This window comes from Saccopteryx leptura, chromosome 1 (assembly GCF_036850995.1).
Source record: "Saccopteryx leptura isolate mSacLep1 chromosome 1, mSacLep1_pri_phased_curated, whole genome shotgun sequence".
Taxonomy (NCBI): Eukaryota; Metazoa; Chordata; class Mammalia; order Chiroptera; family Emballonuridae; genus Saccopteryx; species Saccopteryx leptura.
Genome location: NC_089503.1, coordinates 146,934,309 through 146,960,555, shown reverse-complemented (window position 1 = coordinate 146,960,555; position 26,247 = coordinate 146,934,309). Strand labels below are relative to the sequence as shown.

The 26,247-nt window shown below is 42.6% G+C and overlaps 1 protein-coding gene across 9 annotated transcripts in view; it reads right to left on the bottom strand.

Moving 5' to 3' along the window:
• The window catches only part of ARHGEF28 (Rho guanine nucleotide exchange factor 28), a 368,879-nt gene that overhangs the window by 160,885 nt on the left and 181,747 nt on the right, over positions 1–26,247 (bottom strand). For 2 of the 9 annotated variants that reach the window (XM_066377210.1, XM_066377219.1), the window contains exon 1: positions 23,156–23,433. The exons of the other annotated variants lie outside the window; for them this stretch is intronic. In XM_066377210.1, the coding sequence (XP_066233307.1) occupies positions 23,156–23,240 (85 nt within the window). In that variant the 5' untranslated portion in view covers positions 23,241–23,433. Of the gene's footprint in view, positions 1–23,155; positions 23,434–26,247 lie in introns of those variants that run through there. 9 annotated transcript variants of the gene reach the window in all.

Genomic DNA, 26,247 nt, shown 5'->3' with positions numbered 1-26,247 from the left:
GCAAAGCACTTAACACATGCCTAAATACTTAGTAAGTGCTCAATAAACACTGTCACTATTATATTTTGTTACTATTAGTAGTAATTTTAAACATGTTTAATGTGAAGTACAAGGTTATTAATACTAATCATAGGGTGTTATCATCATATATTATCAATATCTATAAATTAATAGGATAGATTCAAAATTATTTCCATAGCTATGTCATATTCACTGACATTCCATTAAGTTTTCTTGAATGAATACCAAAAGAATAGTGTTGTCTCTGTTCTATCACAAATAGCACTTACCTCACCATCTGTCTTATCTATGTCATAACATAAAACCCAGGTAATCCCATGGAAGCGAATCAGAAATTTTTGAAAAAATGAATGACTGTTGGGGTGATATACTAGGAATAAAAAAAAATCTGTTCTTTCATAGAAAGTCGAGGATGACATTACAGAAATTACAAAGATACATGAATTGTGTGAGCCAAACGGTCCTGGCTTCTGATTCTGCATCTAAATCTATCTCTTTCCCACAGAACATCCAAATAAGAATTTTATTTAGCTCCTTAAGGAAATATACAATGTAAATGTAAAACATTATCATCTTATATCTATCATGTCTTCTTTTATTAATTTATTTAAGTAGTAAGCAAAATAACATACAAAGTCCACAAAAATTTCACAAGTATAACCTTTACGATCAATTACTATACATTTTTATTCTAATTACTCAACATAAAAGCATGTTCCAAAGGTTATAAATCAAGAACCTGACAAAACCCTTTCAGTGTGTTCTGAAGAAAATACTTGCTCATTTGTCATTTTACAGAATGTTTGTTAAACAATCATAAATGACTCAACATGGCCCTCTGAAGTGTAATTAATCCAGCTTAGCTGCTCTCATGTCATAAATTCACAGACTGTAGAACACCTGGCATGTCTGCCATCACACTTGGGATGCTGGTTGTGCCCCTTTTAACCACTTCCTTCACTGCCAAATTAAAATTTCATTGATCACTGAACTAAGGAACTAACAAGATAGTCAACAAAACAATTGCAAATAATTGATGGTTTTCATTTTAAAAACACAGAACCAAATGAAATGTTATCCCAAATGGTCTCGTACCAGTGAATGTGTTGCCCAGTCATCTGACAGCCATGGTCTAGCACAGTGGTTGGCAAACTCATTAGTCAACAGAGCCAAATATCAACAGTACAATGATTGAAATTTCTTTTGAGAGCCAGGCTTTTTAAACTTAAACTATATAGGTAGGTGCATTCCTTATCGAGGTAGTGCCCGCATGTGGTATTTTGTGGAAGAGCCACACTCAAGGGGCCAAAGAGCAGCATTGGCTCGCGAGCTGCAGTTTGCTGACCACTCTGGTCCAGAGCAAGACTGGTGTTCAAAATTCTGACCTATCCCCTTCAAGAATGAGCAGGACCAGGAACAACTTCTGTTTCCACACGCACAGGTAAAAGTCATTTGGATTCAACTTTTTTCCACAAATATATCTACCTAGCCCTACGTGGCAGGTCAGAATCTATAAGAAAATCAAACTCAGGCAGTAAAAATAAACTCAAAGATGGAGGAGTGCCCTGGCTGGTTGGCTCAGTGGTAGAGCGTCGGCCTGGTGTGCAGGATTCCCGGGTTCGATTCCCGGCCAGGGCACACAGGAGAAGTGCCCATCTGCTTCTCCATCCCTCCCCCTCTCCTTCCTCTCTGTCTCTCTCTTCCCCTCCCGCAGCCAAGGCTCCATTGGAGCAAAGTTGGCCCGGGTGCTAAGGATGGCTCTAAGGCCTCTGCCTCAGGCACTAGAGTGGCCCTGGTCGCAACAGAGCAATGCCTCAGATGGGCAGAGCATCGCCCCCTGGTGGGCATGCCAGGTGGATCCCGGTCGGGCACATGCAGGAGTCTGTCTGACTGCCTCCCCATTTCCAACTTCAGAAAAATACAAAAACAAACAAACAAAAAGATGGTGGAGTGACTTTGTTTACTGTAGGGTGGTCAGCAATGGGGAAGGTCACTTGAGGAACTCAGACCCGGGAACTTTGGCTAGAGCCACACACAACCAAGTGTGCCAAAAGAAACTTCCCAGGAGTCCTTGGGAAAAGAGTGACTGTCCGTCAGCCAGTGAGATTTCACCACATCATATTAGCTTGACCACCCTAGACAGGACCCTTTAAATATCCTCCACGTGGGTCACCCTATGCGACTTCCCTCGCCTCTGTCCCCAGGACCAGGGAAGATCGTCAGGCGGGATGCACTGTACTAAATAAAGCCTTTGCTGTTCCATACTTTGTGCCTCTGGCCCCTACCTTCTTTCTCAACAGGGAAAAATACCTTACATTTGGGGCCCGAAACCCAGGAGGAGTCAGAAGTCCGCAAGGACTGCTCCTCTCCCCTTCCCCTCCGAGAAAGAACCAGGACCTCCGACCTTCCGCCCACTTCAGCGCACGGTGAGGTAAGTCCCCTGCCTCCAAACTCCCCTCAGTTCTTCCCGCTGAGGTTTCCTGTCCGAAACCGCAGCTGTGTCAGGGAAGTCTTTTCCGTTCCAAGTGTGTGTGTGCCCATGAAGACGTCCTGAGCACACTCACTTTACTTATCTGTCTGGTGGCCAGAGCTTGAGTTTTGGGACACCAATTCTCAACTCTGACTACTCCGAGGACTGAGGGCAGATGTGGTGGCACAGGAATCTAAACCTAATCCAAAAACACTCCTGGAGTTGCCTTATCCAAAATCTCTCCCTCCCTAAAGAAGAAGAAACTGTTGGCTGTGGCCAGGCCACAGAACCCACTGGATAATCGGAGCAGGTAGCCTCCTGAAGGGACTTTCAATTTTAACACCCTCACCAATTTAACTATTGCCAAAAAAGCTGGGAACTGGTTGGAGATCCCTTACATTCAGGGCTTCTAGTTATTTGCACTCCCATCCTAATCTCTGTGCTGCCTGCTACACGGGGCAGGCCCTTTTTTGGCCAGAGAAACCTCACCTAAACCCTCCACTCTTGATCTTTCCTCCTTCTCCGCAGACTCCCAACTCTCTCCCCCTCCTGCCTGACCCCCGGGGGCGCCCCTCTCTCGGGACCCCTCTCTGGTCCCTCTGCGGACCTCTTCGCCTGGACCTCTTCCCTCCAAGAGCACCCTCCCCTCCCTTCACAGAATCCTGTTTCTCATTCACTTGTAAATACCAATCTCTCTTTCTCCTCCCCTGCTGGCCAGGGCCCCTACCTTCTCCACTGTGTTCTTAAGCCCCTCCTCCATCAGGCTATTCTCAGCCTGCCATTGGCCCTTACACCAGTTTGCAGGACACCCAACCCCAATCTGCTTACAGGAAGTTCAGGCCTTGTCCTGCCTCTGGCTCCAGCGTTTCCGGCTGGATCTGGGTATCAGGCTCCCTAGGAGCCCTCCTCCTCTTATTCTCAACCCCCAAACTCCTATCCAGGACCTGTGAACATGGCATTTAAAGTTTTCAATAGTTGTGGCTAGTAGGAAAAGGCTAAGGCTGTTTGCCAGGCCTGCATGCAGCAGAAGGTAACTCTCCAAACCCAGGCTCTTATGGCAGCCCTGAGGCTGACACAGCAACAGGGACTAGGCACAGAAGGTGCCCGACCTAAGTCTGGACCACAAAGAGGAATCCCACCAGAAGCTTGCTTTAAGTGTGGCAAGGAGGGTCATTGGTCCTGGCAGTGCCCCTGCCTGAGGCCACCCACTAAGCCCTGCCCTAATTGCAAGCAGCTCAGTCACTGGAGGAGCAATTGCCCCCTTTGGGCAGCAGGCTCATCCTCAACGTCTCTACGTGGAAGACAAGCCAGCCAGGTGGGCCCATCGCTCAAGCTCCTAGGACTGACGCCCTGGACTCGGAGACCCCCATCAGCCTCACCAAACCCCAGAGTAATGCTGTAGAAACGGGTAAGTCCATCTCATTTCTTGTGGACATGGGAACTGCCTTCTCTGTTTTGCCATCACACTCTGGACCTCTAGTTCCTTCATAGGTCTCGGTTATGGGAATGGATGGGACCCCTTCTTTTCCCCTCTGCACGCCACCCCTGACATGCAGTTTGGACGGAATCCCCTTTTCGCACTCATTCTTAGTTATGCCATCGTGCCCTGTACCCCTTCTGGGTCGAGACATTCTACACAGTCTCGGAGCCACTATCCAGCTGACAGCATCTTCCCACTTACTCCTACCATTCCTCAATACCAAGGGCTCCCCATAATCAATGCTACCCTCATTTCTAACCATGTCTCTCACCTCAAGCTTACCCTCATGCAGGATCGCTGACAGTTTAGAACCATTGGGTCCTACCCATCTCCAGCTCACCAAAAGGCTGGACCCTGCAAATCCCCCTATTACTCTTTTCTTTTTAAATCCTTACAGAACCACATCCGTGAGGTTTCTCAACTCACGGCCAAACAGATGTCCCTCGTGACACCCCTCAAAACCACCACCTTCTGATCTCACCCTCCCCATAATGCCCCTAATCAGCAGGAAGTAGCCAGACGAATAAGCGGCACCCCTAATTAACACAAAAGGTCGGAATGTAGGGTGGTCAGCAATGGGAAAGATCACGTGAGGAACTCAGACCCGGGAACTTTGGCTAGAGCCACACACAACCAAGCGTGCCAAAAGAAACTTCCCAGGAGTCCTTGGGAAAAGAGTGACTGTCCGTCAGCCAGTGAGATTTCACCACATCATATTAGCTTGACCACCCTAGACAGGACCCTTTAAATATCCCCCACATGGGTCACCCTATGCGACTTCCCTGACCTCTGTCCCCGGTACCTGGGAACATTGTCGTGCAGGATGCGCTGTACTAAATAAAGCCTTTGCTGTTCTACACTTTGTGGCTTTGGCCCCTTTCTTCTTCCTCAGCAGGGAAAAATACCTTACAGTTACTTTGACTGAGCTGGAATCTAATTTGTGAATGATTAATTTGATCATTGTTTTAGAAAATTCTTCTGGGTGCCTAAATGACTTTCTCCTTGAATTAGCAGAAAGGTCAAAAGAAAAGTGAAACAGAAATAACTTCCTCACTACCTAAGTCAATGTCATCTTATGTTAGGTTGGGATACCATCTCTAAGATTGAAGGTTCCCAGAAGACTTTACCTTACACTTAGGAAAACTTGCCTAGATCATGTCATCATCCTGTCAATTAGGTAATGATTCCACTGAGACAGTAAGTCTTGAGGGGGTTAGTGAGGGTGCGCATGACTATATAATGTAGCAGTGAAAAATACATCTCCTCCCTAGATTTGTCACCCATAACTTGCCATGTAGATTTGCTGAGTTACTCATTGCAACTATTTATAAAATTAGCCCAAAAGTCCTTTTCATTATAATTCCCTGAGGCAGCTGTAGCTTCTACTTGTCAGAGGACACCAACAGATAGTAGGGTTTAGAAGTGGACAATGACAAATCAGAAGATGACAGACTTTTAACACTTTTATTCACTGCAACAATAATCACTGCAGATAATGGGCTCCAGACCAGCACAATAAGATTTATTGTGAAAAAAAGAAATCTTTAAAAGTACTTTCAAATAAACATCAGCTACCTATATTAAAATGGCTAATTGCTGCAGTTTCAGCCCATTATAAAGAAAAATCTACAATCGTTTCATTTTCTTAAGAAACTTTATCTTTTCAAGATTTTCAAGCGATATGATTTCATTGCTTCCATATGTAACTACTTTAATAGCAAATTAAGTGAAAAGTTGTTGCCAAAAAAGTCCTTCTAGTTCTTTTTCAATGAACCTATAAAAATTATTTGCAGTAAGGATCAGCTGTCTTACATTAATACTATTTTTTGACTTGGGGTAGGGAACACACAATACCATATACAGAAGAGGTATTATCAAATTATATATCTGAAACCTACATAATTCTATTAAGCAATGTCACCTCAATAAATTCAATAAAAATAAACAAAAAATAAATTAATTAAGGATATTTTTGTAAAAAGTTTAACTCTCATCCAGATAGCTGTAAATTTTAAATTAGTGAAGAGCAATGAATTGTAATAGTTAAGATCCTTGGCCCCAGGCTGCCTGATTCAGGACCCTGCTCCATCATCTATTAGCTGTGTGACCCCTGGAAAATGACTTAACCTTTCTGTACCGCCATTCCAATCTGTAAAACAGGGATGAGAATATGTCTATCTTTTAGCACTGTCATAAGGATTTATATTTTAAGTAGTTAGAACATAATCTGACACAAAGTAAGCAGATTTGATATTACTGTATAAGGAAATGAGGTTGCATAGTGTTAATATTTAGTGTCGTTTCAATTCTTTTACAACTTTACATGCTTAAAACCAACCCAAAGCAACTGGAATTCACAAAATATTCCATTTTCTATATGGAGAGTTTTAAAAATGCTGTAACTCGTATATTTCTGGCTTAGCACATGTTAAGAAAAGTCCCTCCTAAACAAGGTAACTGAAAAGCAAAGTCAAACTACCCATTAAGAGTTACCTGCAATGAATGACTCAATGGTGAGACCTCATGAAACAGGAGAGATTCTAACAGCAGGAGGAACAAAATGTAAAGTCAAACCATCAGAGACAACATTTCTCAAGAATAAAGGGAAGATTTCAGAAACTACCGTGTTCTAACATGACAAAGTGGATTTGAGCCAAGTACTAGCCGCAGAGCGCCTGGAGGATAAACAGCAACTCTTGAGGACTCGCCCCCCCCTCCATTATTCTCTATGCTTTGTAATGTGATCTGTGGAACCCCACAAGAACTCCCCGAAGCAGCATTTTTCATCAGCACTTGCTTGCTGTACTAGAGGCTCTAGTTAGGTGGCACAGGACAGACAACTGAAGGCTGTCTATTTTAGCCATAGAATGCAGGGACATTGGTACTAGTAAAGGAAGAGAGAGAAAGTCAGCTGCAGATGCCTCCCTTTTCTCTGACATTTACAACTACCCCGAATCTGGCAGAAGACAATTAAGAGCACAGACCAGCCTAGGGGCTCTAGAATCTGGTTCATAAGGAAATCTAACTCTCCCTCAAGAAGCTAAGAGCCTTGTAGCCACAGAATGTGTTCTCAAAATGTGGCCTACTGGCATGGTTATGTAAGAGACCCATCCCAGACATAAACAAACCTGGTTCAGCAGCCTTCTGTAAACCTGCTGCTGACCTGGTTCAGCCCAATCTGGCTGCCAAACTCTTGCCTACGAAACTCAAGAGAGGACTTCTCAATCCTGATAGCTCTTATCAATAGCTGAGAAGGTAGGTTTCATTCATTTATTCATTCATTTAGTGTTTGTTTTAAACCTAGAAGTTCATGAACACAGCAGAATTTAGTCTTACTCAACCACAAAATGGGTAAGACTTACTTTATTTAATTTTTTTGTCTTAGGCTTTAGTTTTTACTTTCTATTTATTTATTTATTTACTTATTTATTTTCACTTACAGTTTATTTTCAATATTGTTTTGTATTAGTTTCAGGTGTACAGCATAGTGGTTAGGCAATCATATACAGTGTGTCCGTAAAGTCATGGTGCACTTTTGACCGGTCACAGGAAAGCAACAAAAGACAATAGAAATGTGAAATCTGCACCAAATAAAAGGAAAACTCTCCCAGTTTCATACCTATTCAGTGCAGTTTGATGTGGGCTCACACACAGATTTGTTAGGGCTCCTTAGGTAGCTATCCCATATAGTGTCTACAGACTCATCACTGACTGAAGGCCTACCAGAACGGGGTTTCTCCACCAAACTGCCGGTTTCCTTCAACTGCTTACCCCACCGAGTAATGTTATTCCTATGTGGTGGCGCTTTGTTATAAACGTGCCAATATTTACATTGCACTTTGGTCACGGATTCGAATTTAGCGAGCCACAGAACACATTGAACTTTCCTCTGTACCGTCCACATCTCAACTGGCATGGCCGTGGGCTGCTCTGCTGTGTACACGGTGTTACATCATCATCTGTGCATGTGCACATGCTGCCACATCATCCTACAGAAACTGGAAGGGTTTTCCTTTTATTTGGTGCAGATTTCACATTTCTATCGTCTTTTGTTGCTTTCCTGTGACCGGTCAAAAGTGCACCATGACTTTACGGACACACTGTACTTTACAATGTGGTCTCCCTGATATTTCCAGTATCACCTGATACCATATATAGTTATTAGAATAGTATTGCCTATATTTTCTGTGCTGTACTTTATACCCCATGACTATTTTGTAACAACCAATCTGTACTTCTCAATCCCTTCACCTTTTTAACCTAGTCTTCCAAACTCCCTCCCCTCTGTGCTCTGTATCTCTGAGTTGTTTCGGTTTTGTTTGTTCATTTATATTGTTCTTTAGGTTTTTTTTTACTTAGAATTTGAATTTAATGGGGTGAAGTTGGATCACAAGAACACAGAGGTTTCAGGTGAACATCTCTATAGTATTTGAATTGTCCATTGTGTTGTGTGCCCCTTACCCAAAGTCAAATCATTGTCTATCACCATATATTTGGCCCTCTTTTACTTCCCTCCCCCCCCCCTCACCCTCTGGTAATTACTTCACTTTTATCAATGTCCATGAGTCTCAGTTTTATATTCCACCTATGTGTAAAATCATATAGTTCTTAGCTTTTTCTGATTTACTTATTTCACTTAGTACAATGTTCTCATATTGTTGTAAGTGGTAATATGATTTCATTTCTTATTACTGAATAGTAGTCCATTGTATATACCACATCGTCTTTATCTAAGCCTCTATCGAGGGACACTTGGGTTGTTTCCAAGTCTTGGCCACCATGAATAATGCTATGATGAACATGGGGATGCAGATGTCTTTGTGTACAAATGTTTTTGAGTTTTTCAAGTAAATACCCAGTAGAGGGATTATTGAGTCATATGGTAGCACTATTCTTAATTTTTTAAGGAACTGCTGTACTGTCTTCCATAGTGGCTGTGCCATCTTTGCTAGCTATTAGAGAAATGCAAATCAAAACTATAACCTCACACCTGTTATATTGGCTGTTATCAACAAGATTGGTAATAACAAGTGCTGGAGAGGCTGTGGAGAAAAAAGAACCCCCATTCATTGCTGGGGGGAATGTAAACTGATATATTGTTTAGATTTCACATATAAGTGAAATCATATGATATTTGTGAGTACCTATTTTAGAGTTCAGTTCCCACTAAAAGTGTCCATTTACAGTCACCAGTGACCTTCCTATTGCAGAATTTAGTAGTCAGTTCTGGGGTCTCACCTCACATGACCTCCAGCAGCACTTGAGACTGTTGATTGCTCCCTTTCCTCCCTTTGCCTCCAGGTCAGCACTCTTCCTCCTCCTGGCCTTTTCTTCTCAGTTTTCTCCATCTTCTAGTCTTGGTAAGGTGCTCTAGGACCAATCCTCAAACCTCTTTTTCTCTTTCTTGATCCACTAATTCCATGGGTCATCTAATAACACGGCATCATATAGCATTAGATAAGGCCTCTTTATCTCCAACTCGGACCTCTCTCCTCAGTTGTAAATACCTCGTTGGTATCTCCCCTGAGTTGTCCAGCAGCCACAACAAGCACATAGATGCAAAACAGAGCTCTTGATTTTCCTGCCTATACCTGCTCGCTCCTCCCAGCAAATGGCAACTCTATCTTTTCTTGGAGTCACCTTGACTGACCTCTTTCACAATCAAATAGATCTAGAATCTGATTTTTTCTCATTATTTCCATTGCCACTCCTGGGCAAGCCACCCTCATCTCCTGCCTAGAGTATTCTAACTGGACCCCTTGCTTCTACACTTCTGCCCTCCATAGCCTATTCTACACAATGTAGATAAAGCAACCCCGTTACAAAGGAAATCAAATCATGGCATGCCTCTGTAAGATTCTCCAATGACACCATCTCATTGAAAGTAAAAGCCAAACCTACCACAATCTACAATGTCTTACTCAAATGGTTCTGGGTCCCAATTTGAGTGTGTGCATGTGTAAGTGTGTGTGAGTGTGTGAGTGTGTGTGTGTGTGTGTGTGTGTGTGTGAGAGAGAGAGAGAGAGAGAGAGAGAGTGTGTGTGTGTGTGTGTGTGTGTGTGTGTGTGTGTGTGTGTGTGTGTTGGGGGCAGGAAGGGGTGGGTCCCATACCTCTAAGCAATTCTTGGATACAAGCTAGGTGTCCTATAACTCAAGTCAATTCTGACAGTACCTGGAGATAGCATCACATTCCATGAGTTATGGGGGTTTGTTCCTACAAAACTGCCTTTCTCATCCCCAATTTCAGATGCCAAGTGCAAGTCTAGGTTGTCACCTGTGTTTTTGAATGGCAAAAAACTGAAGGTTCCTATGACCCACTTCTTGGACTTCAAGATGCCAATCAGAAGTCCAGGTTGCTATCTGTACTTATGACTAACTATAAATCAGAGGTTCCCACAACCCCCTCCCTGGGTTTGATTAATTTGCTAGAGCAGCTCACAGACATCAGAGAAACGTTTTACTTACTCGAGTACCAGAGTATTATAAAATAACTCAGGAGCAGCCAGATGGAAGAGATGTACGGGGCAAGGTATGTGGGAAGGGGCACATGGTTGCCATTCTCTGAGCACACTAAGCTCCCAGTACCTCCATGTGTTCATCAGCTGGAGGCTCTCTGACTCCTGTCCTCTTGAGTTTTTACTGGAGGCTTTATTACATAGGCATGATTGGTTAAATCTCAGTCTTCAGCCCCTATCCCTTCTCTGGAGGTTAGGGGATAGGACAGAAAGTTCCAACCCTCCAAACACAAGGTTGGTTCTCCTGGCAACTAACCCCTAGCCTTAGGTCCAAAAATTATCTCGTTGACATAACAAAAGTCACCTTTATCACTCTCATCACTTAGGACATCTCAAAGGTTTTAAAAGCTCTGTGCCAGAAATGAGGACAAAGACCAAATATGTATTTCTTATTATAAATCACAATATGACACTAAATACAACCTACCCTCAAACAAGCTCCCAGAAACTGCCCATTACTCTAGCTAGCCACATTGACCTTGCTGTTTTATTCCTCAGGCTATTTGCATTTACTGTTCTCTCTACCAGGATTGCTCCTCCCCTGAATATCCAGATGTTTTCCTTCTTCACTTTCTTTAGCTCTCTATTCAAATGTTATTTTATCAGAGAGTCTATCTCCCTGACCATTATATATATAATAGCAACCCCCTAGGCCCTGTCTTATTTTCCCTCCTACCCCACATCATCCCCATGCATATTTTACCTATTGTGTACTATCTGTTTCCTTCCATTCGAATGTAAGCTCCTTGAGAACAGCGTCTTTGAATGCTCTGCTCACTGTATTCCCAATGCCTAAAACCATGTCCCGTAGTACATACTCAACAAATACTCTCTGAAAGGGTGAATTCTTTCTCATTAAGAAAATAATCTCCTTGTGTCAGGTACAACTAAGAGACTAACCTCTTTTGTCTGGTAAAGTTTCCTCAGATTCTGGAAGTATTCTTATGGATTGACCAACTGTTCTTGCTTTACCCTAAGTTACAATGGGAGTGTCAATTTCTTATTTCTCTCACCCATTCACTCATTCATTCTTTTTCAACATGTACTGAGTATCTACTGACTTCCAGGTGCTGTGCTACCTGTTAGGCCCTGCGTAAGAGCCACAGCCTCCACCTATGACTCTTTAAAAACTCCTGAAGGCACAGTCATTATGGACTATTTCCTATGAGATCCTCTGACAAGACCCTAACAGCCAAGAGGTTGTCCTCCTTCTCTGAGCTCCTCCTGCCTATGCCCTCTGTGTTTTTTACTTCTATCTACTACACGCTTCAGTAGTAAAAGAGTTCTATTTTACCCCTCCTGGCAGGACAAGTAAGTTCTTAGTTGGGGTCCAAACTAAAAACACATTCTCCCGCTGTGCAGAACACCACAGATACTCAGCACTTCTTATGCGACACCAGTGAGTGTCTTCTGGTGGCAGGAGCCTAAGAATATGATCTTTAATTTCTTTAAAATATTAGTTAGGTTACTCTTTTACTAAAGGAATAATAGGATAATTAGGTAAATTTGCAAAGTTAAACATAACAGAAAGAAGAAGATACAAAAAAATAAAACATTAAGAGGGAGAGAGTAGAACATTAAAAGGAAAAGTAGAAACAAAATATTAGGTACTTCAAGAGTGAGTATCTATCGAACACCTGTGCCATATTGGGTAATTCTACTGGGTAATACTGCTATTATAGCTAAGATGGAACCAGCACTTACTATGAACCAGACACTGTCTGATTTATATATACTAGCTCATTTGATCCCCCGAAAGCTACGCTATTTATTATTTCCATTTCAAAGAACTGTGATGCTATTTAAGTAACTTCCAAAGGTCACACACCTAGTAAATGGCAGCTCTAGGTAGTTCAAAGTAATTTATTTAATAATTAACATTACTGACTATCCTATTTTGAGCCAAAGAAAATGGTATTTTAGCAATTTCTGGTATTTTCCCATCAGGAAGTTGCATGAATGTATTATGTATCCAGGCATCCCCAAACTACGGCCCGCGGGCCGCATGTGGCCCCCTGAGGCCATTTATCTGGCCCCTGCGGCACTTCTGGAAGGGGCACCTCTTTCACTGGTGGTCAGTGAGAGGAGCACTGTATGTGGCGGCCCTCCAACGGTCTGAGGGACAGTGAACTGGCCCCCTGTGTAAAAAGTTTGGGGACTCCTTATGCTCATGCTTATATATGTTTGCTCACTTCCTGGGCCCGTGTTACCCACCACTGGAGATCTGCTACTAGATTACGACAGTGAGAGTCTTGCTGAGAAGATAGTCTTAGAACAGTAAGTATGTAATTTCGCTGTGTTTAACTACACAGCAACACACAAAATATCAAGAGAAAGGGCTGGAAAGATAAACCAAGATGTTAACTGCTATCTCTAGGTGATGGACTTCAGGTTGTTTTTATTTTCAACACTTTACTCTCTGTAATTCCTAGATTTCCAAAACTAATCATTTTTATGCCTAAAATAAGGAGAAAACACAGGTCATGTTTAAGACTTGCCTCCTATGTAAAAGAACAGCTGTGGAATCTCATGCAAAATAGATTATCAGTACATCAACCATATCAGATAATATATATGTAAATGTATTAGCAGGAAATGTTTTTTACCTAAGAGTGCATAGTATAGCTTTTTACCCATTTGCCAACCTGCTCTTCATAACCACACAATGTATTATCATGTTCATCTTATAGACAAGAAGGCAGAGGCCTGAGCAGAGTGATTAACCTGCCAGTGTTGTTAAGTGACGGAACCAGAATGCAAACACAGTGCTGACAGAGGCACCCTCTGTGACCACAGCACACTCCCTCCCAAATCCCCAAATTCAAAGGAAGCACTGCCGTATTCTGAAGTGGACAGCGAGTCGGCTTTACCAATGGTCTGAGGGTGCTCCAGAAGAAAGAGAAAACCCACCTTCACCCGGTGCAAGACAACGGTTTCAGGGACGAACTTTCATTTCTCTTTTCACCTATTCTCCCCGAAAAGATTCTCTTAGGATTTTCCTGGTATTGGTTGTGGCCTGGAAAATCTCTTGGCTTCACTATTCTGAGTCAGAGTTGAGGTTACAGAAAGGATCCAAAATTATCCACAGCCCAGGAATTTTCTATGGGTCGTACATAAGCTAAAGTCACTCTGAAGATTTTAGTCTGCACTGTGATGAATCTGGGAGAACCCAGGGAAACTTTGTCCACCGAGCTAGAGAGTCTCAAACAACAATCCGAATGTCCAAATCACCCTCAAACTTTGCCTCACCCTCTTGGGATCTGGAAAAGGAAAAGTGAGCGAGCCCTGGCCTGAGGTCCAGCCAGCCTCCTGACCAGTCCTGTTCACAACAGGGACATCGGAGGACAGAGAAAGGGGATTCCAGAGGTGTGGGGATGAGAGCTGTCACTCCAGCCCGCGCCCTGGGAGCAGCAGTGTAAGAACTGCTCTAAAGAACAAGTCACAACTTGGTACTCTACAATCAGATCTTAAAGGAAGTCCTTCTCTGCTGTTTTGAAAGACCTATTCATCAAAATTTTTGAAGAAAAGAAAGCAAGTCTTTCCCTTTGTAAGGCACTATGGGAGGACAGGAGGGAGATGAGGGGAGAGAAGGGAGGAAGGAAATATAGTCCTCAGAGAAGAACAATTTTCTCCCACACCTTTCCAAATTCTCATTCCTAATTACAGTAGCACAAAGTAGCCTTCAAGAGGACATATGTTTATGTTGGAAAAGGAAGGACTCTTAAATATATAAATAACAACTGTTTTCTGCCCTTGCTTCCCCTAAGGTATCAAGATGTTCAGTCATGTGTGGTATGTAGACTCTGGTGTGATCAGGTTTAATCAGCAATTCCTTTCCTTCTGGATGCAGTTTCTAAGGCCAACAGCAAGTTGTTCTACAGAAAGGGGGGAAGGGCAAGTTGAGGGGAAGAAAACTAACACATCATACAAACACCAGGACAGAAGTGAAAGACTTTAAATACGAGACTATTTCAGGTGACTCGAGACCAAAAAATCATAAACAAACTATATATGTCATCATTATGAGAAGTTCTATGAATAATTCACATCTTGCACAATCTTTTGGGAAGACTCAAGCACATAAAAATGATCTTGTCCACTTCAAAAGTCACGAGACACTCCAATTCTCTAGCACCTATATCTAGATACGTGTGTTTGTAACCCCCCTTAATATCCTAAACAGAATTGAGTTCTACTACAGACAAAAAACTGTGCTAGCAAAATAAAGAACTCTCCATTGAAGTCTAAGTTCTCTCACTTGGTTTTTTAAATTGCAGTATAATTGTCAGAACATATTAGTTTCAGATATACAAGACAACGATTCAATATCTGTATATATTACAAAATGACCACAATTAGTCTAGTTAACATCTATCACTATACATAGTTAGAATTGTTTTTCTTATGTTGAGAACTTTTACGTTCTACTCTTTTAGAAACTTTCAAAACACATTCACTTCTTTTGAGTCCTCAACAAGAACATTTTGAAGAAAATAATAAATGATGAAAGGTAAGCACTGCAGGCTCTGGCCGGTTGGCTCAGCGGTAGAGCATTGGCCCAGAGTGTGGAGGTCCTGGGTTCGATTCCTGGTCAGGGCACACAGAAGAAGTGTCCATCTGCTTCTCCACCCCTCCCCCTCTCTTTCCTCTCTGTCTCCCTCTTCCCCTTCCGCAGACAAGGCTCCACTGGAGCAAAGTTGGCCCGGGCACTGAGGACAGCTCCATGGCCTCCACCTCAGGCACTAGAATAGCTCCGGCAGCAATGGAGCAACACCCCACATGGGCAGAGCATTGCCTCCTGGTGGGCATGCGGTAGGGGGGGAGGGATCCCAGTCGGGTGCATGCGGGAGTCTGTCTGACTGCCTCCCTGCTTCTAACTTCACAAAAATACGAAAAAAAAAAAAAAAAAAAAAAAAAAAAAAAGCTAAGCACTGCAGGTATGCCTCCAAATTGTTCTGGGCTTCTCCTGGGTTGGAAATTCTACCTGGATCCTAAGTCTTGATCTATTATCCTGAGCAGTCCGGGCGTCTCTGAGTAGCATGAATGAGAGCAGGATAAGATGGTCATCACAACTCACAACCAGAGTTTTCCACTGGTTAAGGACAATGAGAGTAAAGGAATTTTTACTTTACTCTCATTGTAAAAAGTTGCTAAAAGAGTAGAACATAAAAGTTCTCAACATAAAGACAGGCAGCTCCCCTGCCTGGGGGGAACAGGGAGAGGTAGCCCAGGGGCTACTCTGAGGGTGGGTGGGCTTTTGTCACTTCCATTTGGGGCTCCTAAGATCACCTGACAGGCTGCCCCACACCAGCGTAAGGACAACCTCTGCCAAGCACTTGGCAGCAGAGCAAGGTCAGGCCAAGGCCAGCAGAGCAGGGCCAGCACCAGCTTTCCTGGGCTTCTCTTAGTTGCCAAAGTGGCAAGACTGGAACCCTAAAATCCCACAGGCCTCTGAGAGGAGCAGGAAATGGCTGAGTCAAGTACTGTGTCCTGCCACCAGGCCTGCCATCGTGCAGAGGAAGGGACTCTGTGGAAGATGTTTTTAGGGAGGTGCCTAAACTGGTGGCCAAGGGCTGAGATTCTAAGATTTCTGCAGTGTAAGAGCCAGGGTGAGGCCAAGTCACTGAAGGAAAATCACCAGGTCCTGACCAACCCTAAGGAGAGGATCCAACTGCAGAACCTTGGTCTCAGATGCTGAAGACCCAGTAATAAAACAATCGTGGCCGAGGGAAGAGCCCGGCCAGCAGAGATCCAGATAACCCAGAGAGGGTTCAAAGGCGAGGTCACCTCCTCCCCACCAACAACTGCCCCCCCACCCCACCCTCATCAGGAAATCACATTCAATACCAGCTTGGCGAGGAAGAGAAGGAGGAAGAAGAAATCTAAGAGGCTGGGTTTTTACTTAGAGACCAAGCAGTTAGAGAAAATGATTATTTTTATTATTGCACAGGACCAAATTTTCTCTTAGACTAAAATATAACCCTTTTCCCTTCCTACTGCCTAGAGGATAAGGAAGGCTTCATAAGGAAAATCTGATCTATCATAGAAAAAATAAAGACAAAATAAGAAGTATCTGAGTGTCATGTAACTCTGTGCCACGACACACTCTCACTATTTATGCCTGCTCTCTCTGCGATCCATGCACTAGAGCTGTGGAGATGGGTCAGCCAGTCCCCATCTTCAAGGAATTCAGTGTCTTAGGGCAAGAAACATTAAATAATAGCTGCAATACAGTAATGAGGGGCTATTACAAAATTATACACATGCCAGCATGGCACAAAGGATAAAATAATGAACTCTGTGGGGATTCAGGGCAGGCTTCCAGACCACGGACCCTCAAGCTACATCTTAAAGGACAAGTTGGATATTTCTAGCTGGAAGAAATACTCTCCTGAATTTGCTATAACAAGCATTAAATAGGGAGGGGAAGGATTTTCAGGAAGCCTATGAGGGCAGGCTACGGAACTGAAGGCATTCAACCTCCAAATCTTGAGAGGGAGGCACCTGGGCAGCCCCAGAGCCCCAGAGACTAGAACAAGGGCCTGGAATCCAGCAGGCCCCTCTCTCACGATGGCTTCTTTTTACATGATTTTGTATTTCCTCCTTCTACAAACTGGCTTCTGCCAGCTAACGGCTCCCACTCCAACCCTTCCAGCACTGCCACCCAAAAAGGAAGTTATCTCCCTCCAAACTCCAGTTGGAAGAATCCCAAGGAAGGACTCTGATTGGCCAGGTTTGGTTCATGTGCTCACCCTGGACCAATAGCTGTGGCCAGGCAGCACAGATGCTGTGATTGGCCCTCATGTGCAGGAGGTAAGGTCATATGAGAAGGTGACAGCAGCATTTGGACCCATGACCAGAGTAATGGAAGGACCACCCACAAAAGAATGTCAGTGCTGGCCAATGATAGAAAAGAGGATGCTAGGCAGACAAAATTAACTGTCCAGATCAATGAGAAATTTGGCACCGCCCTACATTTTTGTCCCACCATGAATCCACAGCACCCCAACCTGGTCTATGCTCCATCTCTTTGATACTCTATGCGTATTGATTCTCCTACCTGCTTGGACGGACCACCTTCCTGTTCACCACAGACTACTGAAATGACATCCCTTTCACTACACCCTCATGCTGAACTGGCCTCTTCACCCTGAAATTCAACAGTAATTTTCCTGACCTCTCCTATGAGACTTACCACTTTCTGCCTTAACGTATCAATAGCTGAACAACCACCGGTCCTACCTCAAACTTGAGTGGGAAGGGAGGAGACTCCTGTACATGAGGTAATAAATGGGAAAAGTGCCTCCCTTCCACTTACAGCAGTTAAGGTAGCTATATATTTATATATATACTTTGCCTAAGAATTTGAACTAGCCCAAAAGAAAGAAAAAAAAGAGTTTCAAAAATTTGGCAAAGTATTTGTTTAACTAAAGGGAGCCATGAGGAATACATAGCTCTGTGGTTTGGCCACGGGCTTATAATGGGCCTCTTCACTCAGCTGACACAGGTAGGCTGCAGGGCAGACAGTGAAACTGAAACTGCTCTGTGGAGCTCCAACACTGTTTCTCTGGGAGCCAGCGCAGTCAGAGCAGGTTATGTCACCTTTATGAAAATGTTTCTCTTCCTTAATAGGGCTTTGTGCTGCAACTTATTCCTCCTAGGGTACTCAGGCATCCTTTAGGGAATTTCTGACCTGAATACACATAAGCACATATTCAGTGAAACTTTATGAAAGGAAGGAAAGGAGGGCAAGAGAGAAGAAAACAAATAAATTTATGAGATAAAATTAACTCACCTTTCAAAATTATCATTAAACCTTCTGAGATGGCCTCAGACCTTGAATACCTACTACGTCAGGGATAATTTGTCAGACTACGTACCTGCCCTCCAAACTCTCAATGAACACATGAACAAGGCCAAAACAGTGGTCTCCTCATTTCCATCTCCATTCCCAGCACACTCAGCCTCTCTAACTATCTCTCGTTGCCTGGGACAAAGCTGTGAGCTTTCGCGGACACCCTGGAAACATTCCCCGCTCATCCTTTCCTCAATTTGTCCTCAGCCAACTCTCTGGTGCTCCAGTCATGAGTCCATGTTTTCCCCCCCCAGCCAATGACGGGTGGCCAGTACTTGACACCATGTGTTTGGCTGTATCAGGATGTAGAAGCAGCACTCTCATTTTGCTCCTCCACTGTTTCCACTGCCACCTTTAATCCCAGTCAAAGATTCACAAGAGAGGGGAAAGCTAAAATGGTGGAACACACAGGCACCTTTTGAACCTAAGGTAGCTAGCTGTCCATTGAAGTTTACCCTCCATTACTTCTACTAAGAGATGGTAAAACATACTAAGAAGAATAAAACTTCTGAACTCAATGTCCTGGTTGTAGCCCTGGCTCAACCATTTATCAGCTCTGATCTTGGGCAACTCATTGCTCCACTCTGAACCTCAGAGCCCCCCATTTATAAATGAAGATGACATCTCCATGTAACATACAGGTGTTTTACAAGATAACATGTGAAAAACTCTTTCTACATACATAACTCATTCATTCATTTCCTTCCTTATTCTACCATGAATACTGTTCCCTGCCTTTCCTGGTATGGCTTTAGGTATAACTTTAATACTCCCTAAGCCTCAGCTTTCTTACCTCTCACCTGTAAAACAGAGATAGTATCTATCTTACAGAGTTATTTTGAGAATCATATATTATTTATGTAAAGTAACTACCCCAGTATAGTAAACAGTGACTACTATGATTAATGAAGTATCACATAAATACTAGTTATTTTGACAATGACTACAGAAAATTTGGCACTCTCAGCTCTTTGAGGTGGTTAAGCTTTCTGATAGGCAATCCTTCCTTTGGCAACCATAGAATGGTTCTGCACCAGCAAAAAGAAAAAAAAATAATAATAAGCACTCTTTTACACTTTGTGTCATTAGAGAGGCGTCTGATCTGAGCCGGAGCAGGGGCCAAGGAGAGAGGCTGCACACATGGATAAAAGGCTCTCAGAGCAGCTATACGTTCCCTGGGCCCGATGAGTTACAGTAAAGAATGCATTTCAAAGATGGAGTGATAATTGTGAGAAACTTAGAAAAGGTCTAATCCTAATATTTTAAATCTTCGATTAATACACATTAAGTTTCTTGGTTGAGTCTCCTACTAAAAACAGAATCTCCAACAAAACAAAAATGCAGGCATTCCCGGAGTCCTTGAAGCAGAACTGGTGTGGATTCCAGCCCACTCTGGTCATTAACCACTGAGTCCCCGGTACAGCCTGTACCCGGGCTGCCCAGGAAACAAGAAAGAGCTACTTTTGAGAACCCCAGGAATATATTTGAGACAGCCTGGTTTTAATTGCTTTCATCCTCTGCTTATATCACAGTCTCCTCCAGACACAGGTCATTTCCAAAGGCACTGCTTCTAAATTATATCCTTTTTTCTTTTTTCTGAAGGCATAAGAATAAGAAAGTATTTATACTAGATGCACTTTTTAGTTGATATATAAGTATTGGTGGGTTGCTGCTAATCTAGTTTTCCTTTTACTACCAAACCCTCTCAATTTTCACTTCTCTCTAAACAAGTATGTTATGTGTATATATATGTGTGTCTATAAAAAAAAACAGTCATAATAAGAACAGAATGGGGTATAAAAAGAAAGATAATGTAACAAGGAGGGTCAGGACAGAAAAGGAATAATAAAAAATAAACAAAAATATATCTGACCAACTATAAGAGAGATTTGTTAATAAGCTAGAAATTCCAAGCCCACAATACCTTCTTCATGATTTCCCAGGTGACTGGAACCTGCATTCTGAGAATGATGTTGGTGATGATTAGATGAAAGAAAAGAACAAGAAAGAAATTCAAATCACCTTAGTTTTAAAGGCTAAAATAATTAAATCATTCTCTAACCTGGCCAGGTGGTTCAGTGGATCAAGTGTCAAACCCATGCACCAGAGGTCACAGATGTGACCCCTGTTCAGGGCATATACAAGAAGCAAGCAATCAAACAGTGAGTGCACAACTAAATGCAACAACTAAGTGAAACAAGTTGATGCTTCTCCCTCTTCCCCTCTTTCTTTCCTTCCCCCCCTATCTCTCTCTCTATCTCAAATCAATTAAAAAAATTTTTTTAAATCATCCTTTAAGAGCTAAGAGATGATCATTCTTCACAAAATAATGTCATTATGCTGAAAAAGGAAAAAAAAACACAGCTGTCTTGTTGTTTCTTCTATCATACGGATATGGTCCATCTGGGTCCCGGGGGGTGTGGGACCCATTCCGAATGTGAAGGCCCCTGTAAATAAGGATGGAGTCTATCTGGTTCCTACTTTGCCCCACCCTTGAGGACAGTTCCTAATACTCTGGAAATAGTTATGGAGCATGCATAATTCCTCATCACTTCACCTCTTCGGGTCCCATCACCCTTCTTTGGAAAATGTGATGGTTGGACCAGGCTACCTCTGAGACCTATGGTTCTGGGACCCTGTCCAGCTAACACTACAGCACGACCAAACCCCTTCTTCACAACTAGGTCATGATCACCGAATGAAGAGGAAGCATAGGACACTGTCTCACGATCCCCAACTCTCGGCTACCAACATTATTTGCACTTGTCTTTTGTTTATTGGCAGCAAGCAGTTAATCATTTTCATATTCTGGGTACCTGCTTTCACTTGAATCAAGTTTAATTTACACATAGCTATGTTATGACTTTCTGTGGTAGCTAGGAGTGGCTGGGCTCCAACTTTAGATTTCAAAGGAGAGTGTGATTAATGCATTCCCTCCAACTTCACTGGACTCAAGCTTCTTCACTGGCCTTCTAATCATTAATCCCACGTCTCTCCAGGTTGTCAGGCTAGCGGGGCCCCAACAACACAGGCATCCAGTCAGCCAGCCAGGCAATGTAAAGGCAAAAATATATTAAGTAGATTATTTTCCCAAATTTGATTGGGTTAGAATTAGCAAAAAGAGATAACAGTCTTACAGAACTAGTAGTTGATCTCAAGAAGTTTTCCATGTACTCAAAATAACAATATTCACATATTAGTGACTTGGTATATCTTCCCTCTCAGAAGTAATTTAAAAGTTTTTTAAAAGATTTATAATTCAGAAGTAATTCCAAGCATGCAGAAAGGCTGAAAGAACACAAAGAGCACAAAGAACACCAATATGTTACATTTACCCAGATTTACCCATTGTTAACATTTTATTCCATTTTCTATTTGTGTTCAAACTTACTGTTAATGTATACACTTGTGCTCTCTCACAGGTATATTTTTCCCATTGAACCATTTCATAGCAAGTTGCATACATCATGACCTTTACCCCAACCAAAAAAAAAAATTAAATTTAAAACAAAATCACAGGAAAACAGAATATTGTATAAATTTATTTTCAGTTTTCCATGGCAGAATTTCAAGGGTGGTCGCTGAGCAGCGTGGGAGACTTGCTCAAGCGGAGGCTTTCTACCACCTCGAGATGTCCAACCCATCTTATTCCCGGGCCTGGCCCTGGTCCCAGCCAGAGAGCAAACAAACACACCCCCCTCTATTTTAGAAGGAAAAAAAAGATCCTTGAAGAGAACCAGGTGTGTTGACAACTGCCAGCCTCCATTTCTCTCTGGGAAAAGTATGGGGTAATGCAGCAGGTCATTCTGCTCTGGAGAAGAAAGAATTCTGCCCCCCAAGAACAACATCACAGAGACACCCACATTCAAAAACATGTCTTCTGCTTGTACGTTCATGAAAACGTTCCTTCCTCCTTAAATTCAAAATAAACACATCAGCCGCTGTAGAAGACAAGAGATGGGAAGGGTTTCCTGACTACCTCTCTTGTTTTGGTAAATCTCAGAGGACAACAACCCCACCTGCTGCAACCAGCAAGGACGGTCAGCAGACGCTCAGGGCACCGTCACTGTACCTGACCATCGGCTTGCCCTTCGGTTTGCAAGGTCAGCACAGCAAGAGTGGGTCACAGGTGGTGTGAACCCACTCCATTATTAATCATGCAGAAAAATGGCTCTTCTTCCTTTGGCAGTAAAGGATTTTGTGTACTTGGCAATTATTGTTAATAAGCTTTTTGAATCTATGACTGCATCCCCTGAAAATATACAGGCTTTCTTGTTGAGATTACATTCATAAAGTCCCTTCCCTTAGAGTATCTATAAAATCAATAAAGTAGTCTAATAGAGAAAGAACCATTTTTTAAGTACAAAACATTTTTAAAAACAGTAACAGACACTTGAAAACTAACACACAGGAGAAGTAGATATCAGGTATGCAACATGTGTGCGATTCTCGTCATATCCCACAACAGCCGGACACATGTAAACCAGCCAGACTCTTCCGTGTCTAGGTAGCTCTGATTAAGTGACTCCAAAACATTCACCTTGTACTGAACTCCTTTCATTTATCTTTTTTAAAGAGAATTGCACATGCACAATACAGCAGACAGATAGATTCAAAGGGAAAGAAACTACGAAGGAGCAGGGTTACTTCAGGAGTCTCTAGGTAAAGTACTTGCACCGTGAAAGTTTGATGAAAACATGCATCAGCATGTACTTCATCAGAAAACAGTCTGGCAAAGGAACAAGGCAGAAAGAGGGAAAAATCCGAGAATGCCTGGGTTGGCTCGAGGGGAAATCAAAGAGCCTGTGATCTACCTTTTTTGGACGCCCTTCGCCGAATCTTCATTTTGGGGAAGGAAGGCCACGAGTAGTTAAAAGGTGAGTCTGAGTCAGAATCCATCTTTTTGTCTTGGTGAAGTTCGACAGATTCGACAGTAGGAGCCGGGGAAGGACGCGGGTGTCCCAGCCAGGAGGCGAGGCTCCCATGTGGTGTGGAAGGAAGGAACGGGGCTGAGCGAAAGGCTGGCGAACACGGGGAGGGAGAGGCAATAAATGTTTTGCTTCCTTCGGGTGTTCAGGCATGTAGACTGAGAAGGCGGCTGTAAATATTAAAGCCAAACTAGGGAAATAAAAGGGAGAGAGAGAGAGGGAGCTAAGAGCTGCACTGGTACCTCACAGTCCAGTTATTCAAAAGGTCACTGGGAGCCAATGAATCATTAACTCCCCTCTTCTGGCTGCTGGAAATGGAAATGAAAAAGAAAGGTAACTAGGGGTTGAGAGAACTACTTGTGATTCCAGAAAAGCTTCCCAAAGCAGGCAATTGTTTTGATCTGGAGCTAGGGGGTCATTTCTCAGAAAAGCCATCCTGTGCCGTGTGAGATAAACGCTGAGGTTGACGTGTGCGGACGGTCAGAAAGCGCCATACACAGGCAAGCGAAGGCGTCCCACTGGGGCCGGGCTTCCCAGAGCCCTCTGTTCTTTCACACCCCTGCAGGGCTGGCAGCTTCTCAGATCCAAGGGCCAAAGAAAAAGCTCTGATAATTCATTTAATGTCCTGTCTCCCCACCTTCTTAATTCTGAAGTGGTCACGAGTTTACATTTTCTACAGAATTATACTCCTCTCGTTAAATCCAGGCGAAGTCATCTAATTCTCCTTAGCACTATGGAGGTATTTTCTTAAATTGTCACCAGTCTGGCTGTCGATCACAAGGACTTGGGGCGCCTTTATAGCTCTGATCTAAACTTCCAGTGTGTCTCAACAGAGCTAGTGACTAATTTACCACAGACCAACAGTTCTTAGGCAATCTCCCTGAACAACTCTGCAGTAATTAGCATTCAGTGAAAGCCCATTACCGCCTCCCCATAAATCGTGATACTGTTCAAACTTACTTCCCTACTGCCTGGAAGCACACAGCTACACATGCCCCAAATAAGCCCAAGCATAGCAACCAAGACCTGCAGTGGAAAAAAAAAATATCCCAGCTCTCACAGGGGAGTCTCTTTTAAGCATTTCTTTTAATAGTAATGATAGCAAGAAGTATTGTTTCATTTTTGTGAGGTTGTCTGACACCCAAGTAAACTAAAGAAGAGTGAAAACAATATAAGGATCTGTTCAATCCTGCGGATTTGGAACATGACAATATATGTCTTAATTAACATTCATCTCTTTACTTCAATTACTTCCCAAACTGTTGGCACTATGCAATGCTGTGTAAGGAAATAGATGTATATCCTGCTCTGTGACAGCTAATCCTGCCTGTTGGGTAGGTGCTGAGTGAGGGGCACAGATATAAGTGAACAATGGGATAAATTTAAATCAAAATCATAATTTAATTACATAAATTATTACCATGTTTCAATATGGTTTATTACATAAATATAACATAACTAAAACAAAGTACAACTAGAAGATAATTGCAAGCATTACAACCAAGTGAAAAATATTAATACATTTCTACTTTGTGGCTTTTTATTTGCATAATTATGTATTCTTATTCATAAACTAGGTGCAATTGTAAAGATAAACTACTCTCAACCCTCACATTAGGACACAGAGTTTTATTCCATTTGAATGTTTAATAAGAAAATAGATAAAATCCTGTGGATGAGTGTTTCCATTCCTTCTCAGGGCTTAGAACAGTGTCAGAAACATTGTAGGCATGTGCTGAATGAATGAATGATTTACACTTATTTTAGTTTCAACTTGTGGGTGAAGAATCTTTACATAACAGCTACAGTATTTTTTATCTCCTCTTACTAAAAACATGTATCTTGACGAAAAGCTACAAGAACACTTGTACAGTGCTTAAGTGTGTATTTGTATTTTGCTCATCACAACAGTATATTTGAAAAAAGAACAGGACTTATGGGTGGAGAAAACCCATTTTTCTTTAAGGCTCTAGGCCTGTGATGGTGAACCTTTTTATAAAAACCGCCCACTTTTGCAGTGCTCATCAATCTGGCCCCTCACGCCTACTAGTGGGTGTTCCAGATTTCATGGTGGGTGGTAGTGGAGCAACCAAACGGCGCTGCGATTGGCCCACCATGAAAGCTGGAACGCCCACTAGTGGGCAGGAGGGACCAGGTTGACCAGCACTGCAAAAGTGGGCGGTTTTTATAAAAAGGTTCACCATCACGGCTCTAGGCAATGCTTGGGGTGTACATAGGTCCAGGCACCCTTGGGCTGTCTCAGAGATGTCCACAGACCAAAAAAAGGAAACCACAGACAATTACCAAATCAAAATGAAAATGTTGGATGAGAAGATACTATTGTCTTTCTCTCATTCACATGCAAGGTAAAGTTTTTGAGCCACTTAACTAGGATAAACCCCAGGTCAACAAATGACTGGAGCAGACTGCTCCTCTCTTGACCATCAGTTAATAGATAAGAATTTCAGGATAGTGCAGACCAAGAGAGATATGAAAGAACTTTGTAATATACATTTCTATTAGTTGAGATTCCATGTAGATAGAGCCATCTTGACATAATTTTTCCCAAAGTACAGTCCTTGTGGCTCAATTGCATATCAATTGATAATTGATACAAAAATTATTATGGCAATAAAACTACTAGAACCACCCAACCAATACATGTGAGAAGTCCAACAAAAATTTTTCTAACCTCATTTGCTTTATTATTTATCAACATCAATAATGAAATGACTTCCATGAACCAGCCATGCACAGTTCAGTGAGCATGTAATGTGAAGTGGAAAATACCATGTGTGTGCAGCCCTTTATTTTTAGGCCAAATCGTTTTCTTGCTCACCCCAAAATTCTCTCCTCAGGGTAGGTCATTTATCTTCATTTTCTGTCACGGTGCACTACTTTTTCCCCTTGTGCCAATATTTAAATTCAAGATGTTATTTACATCTCATTCATATTCAATGGTTAATTTCTTTGCTTTC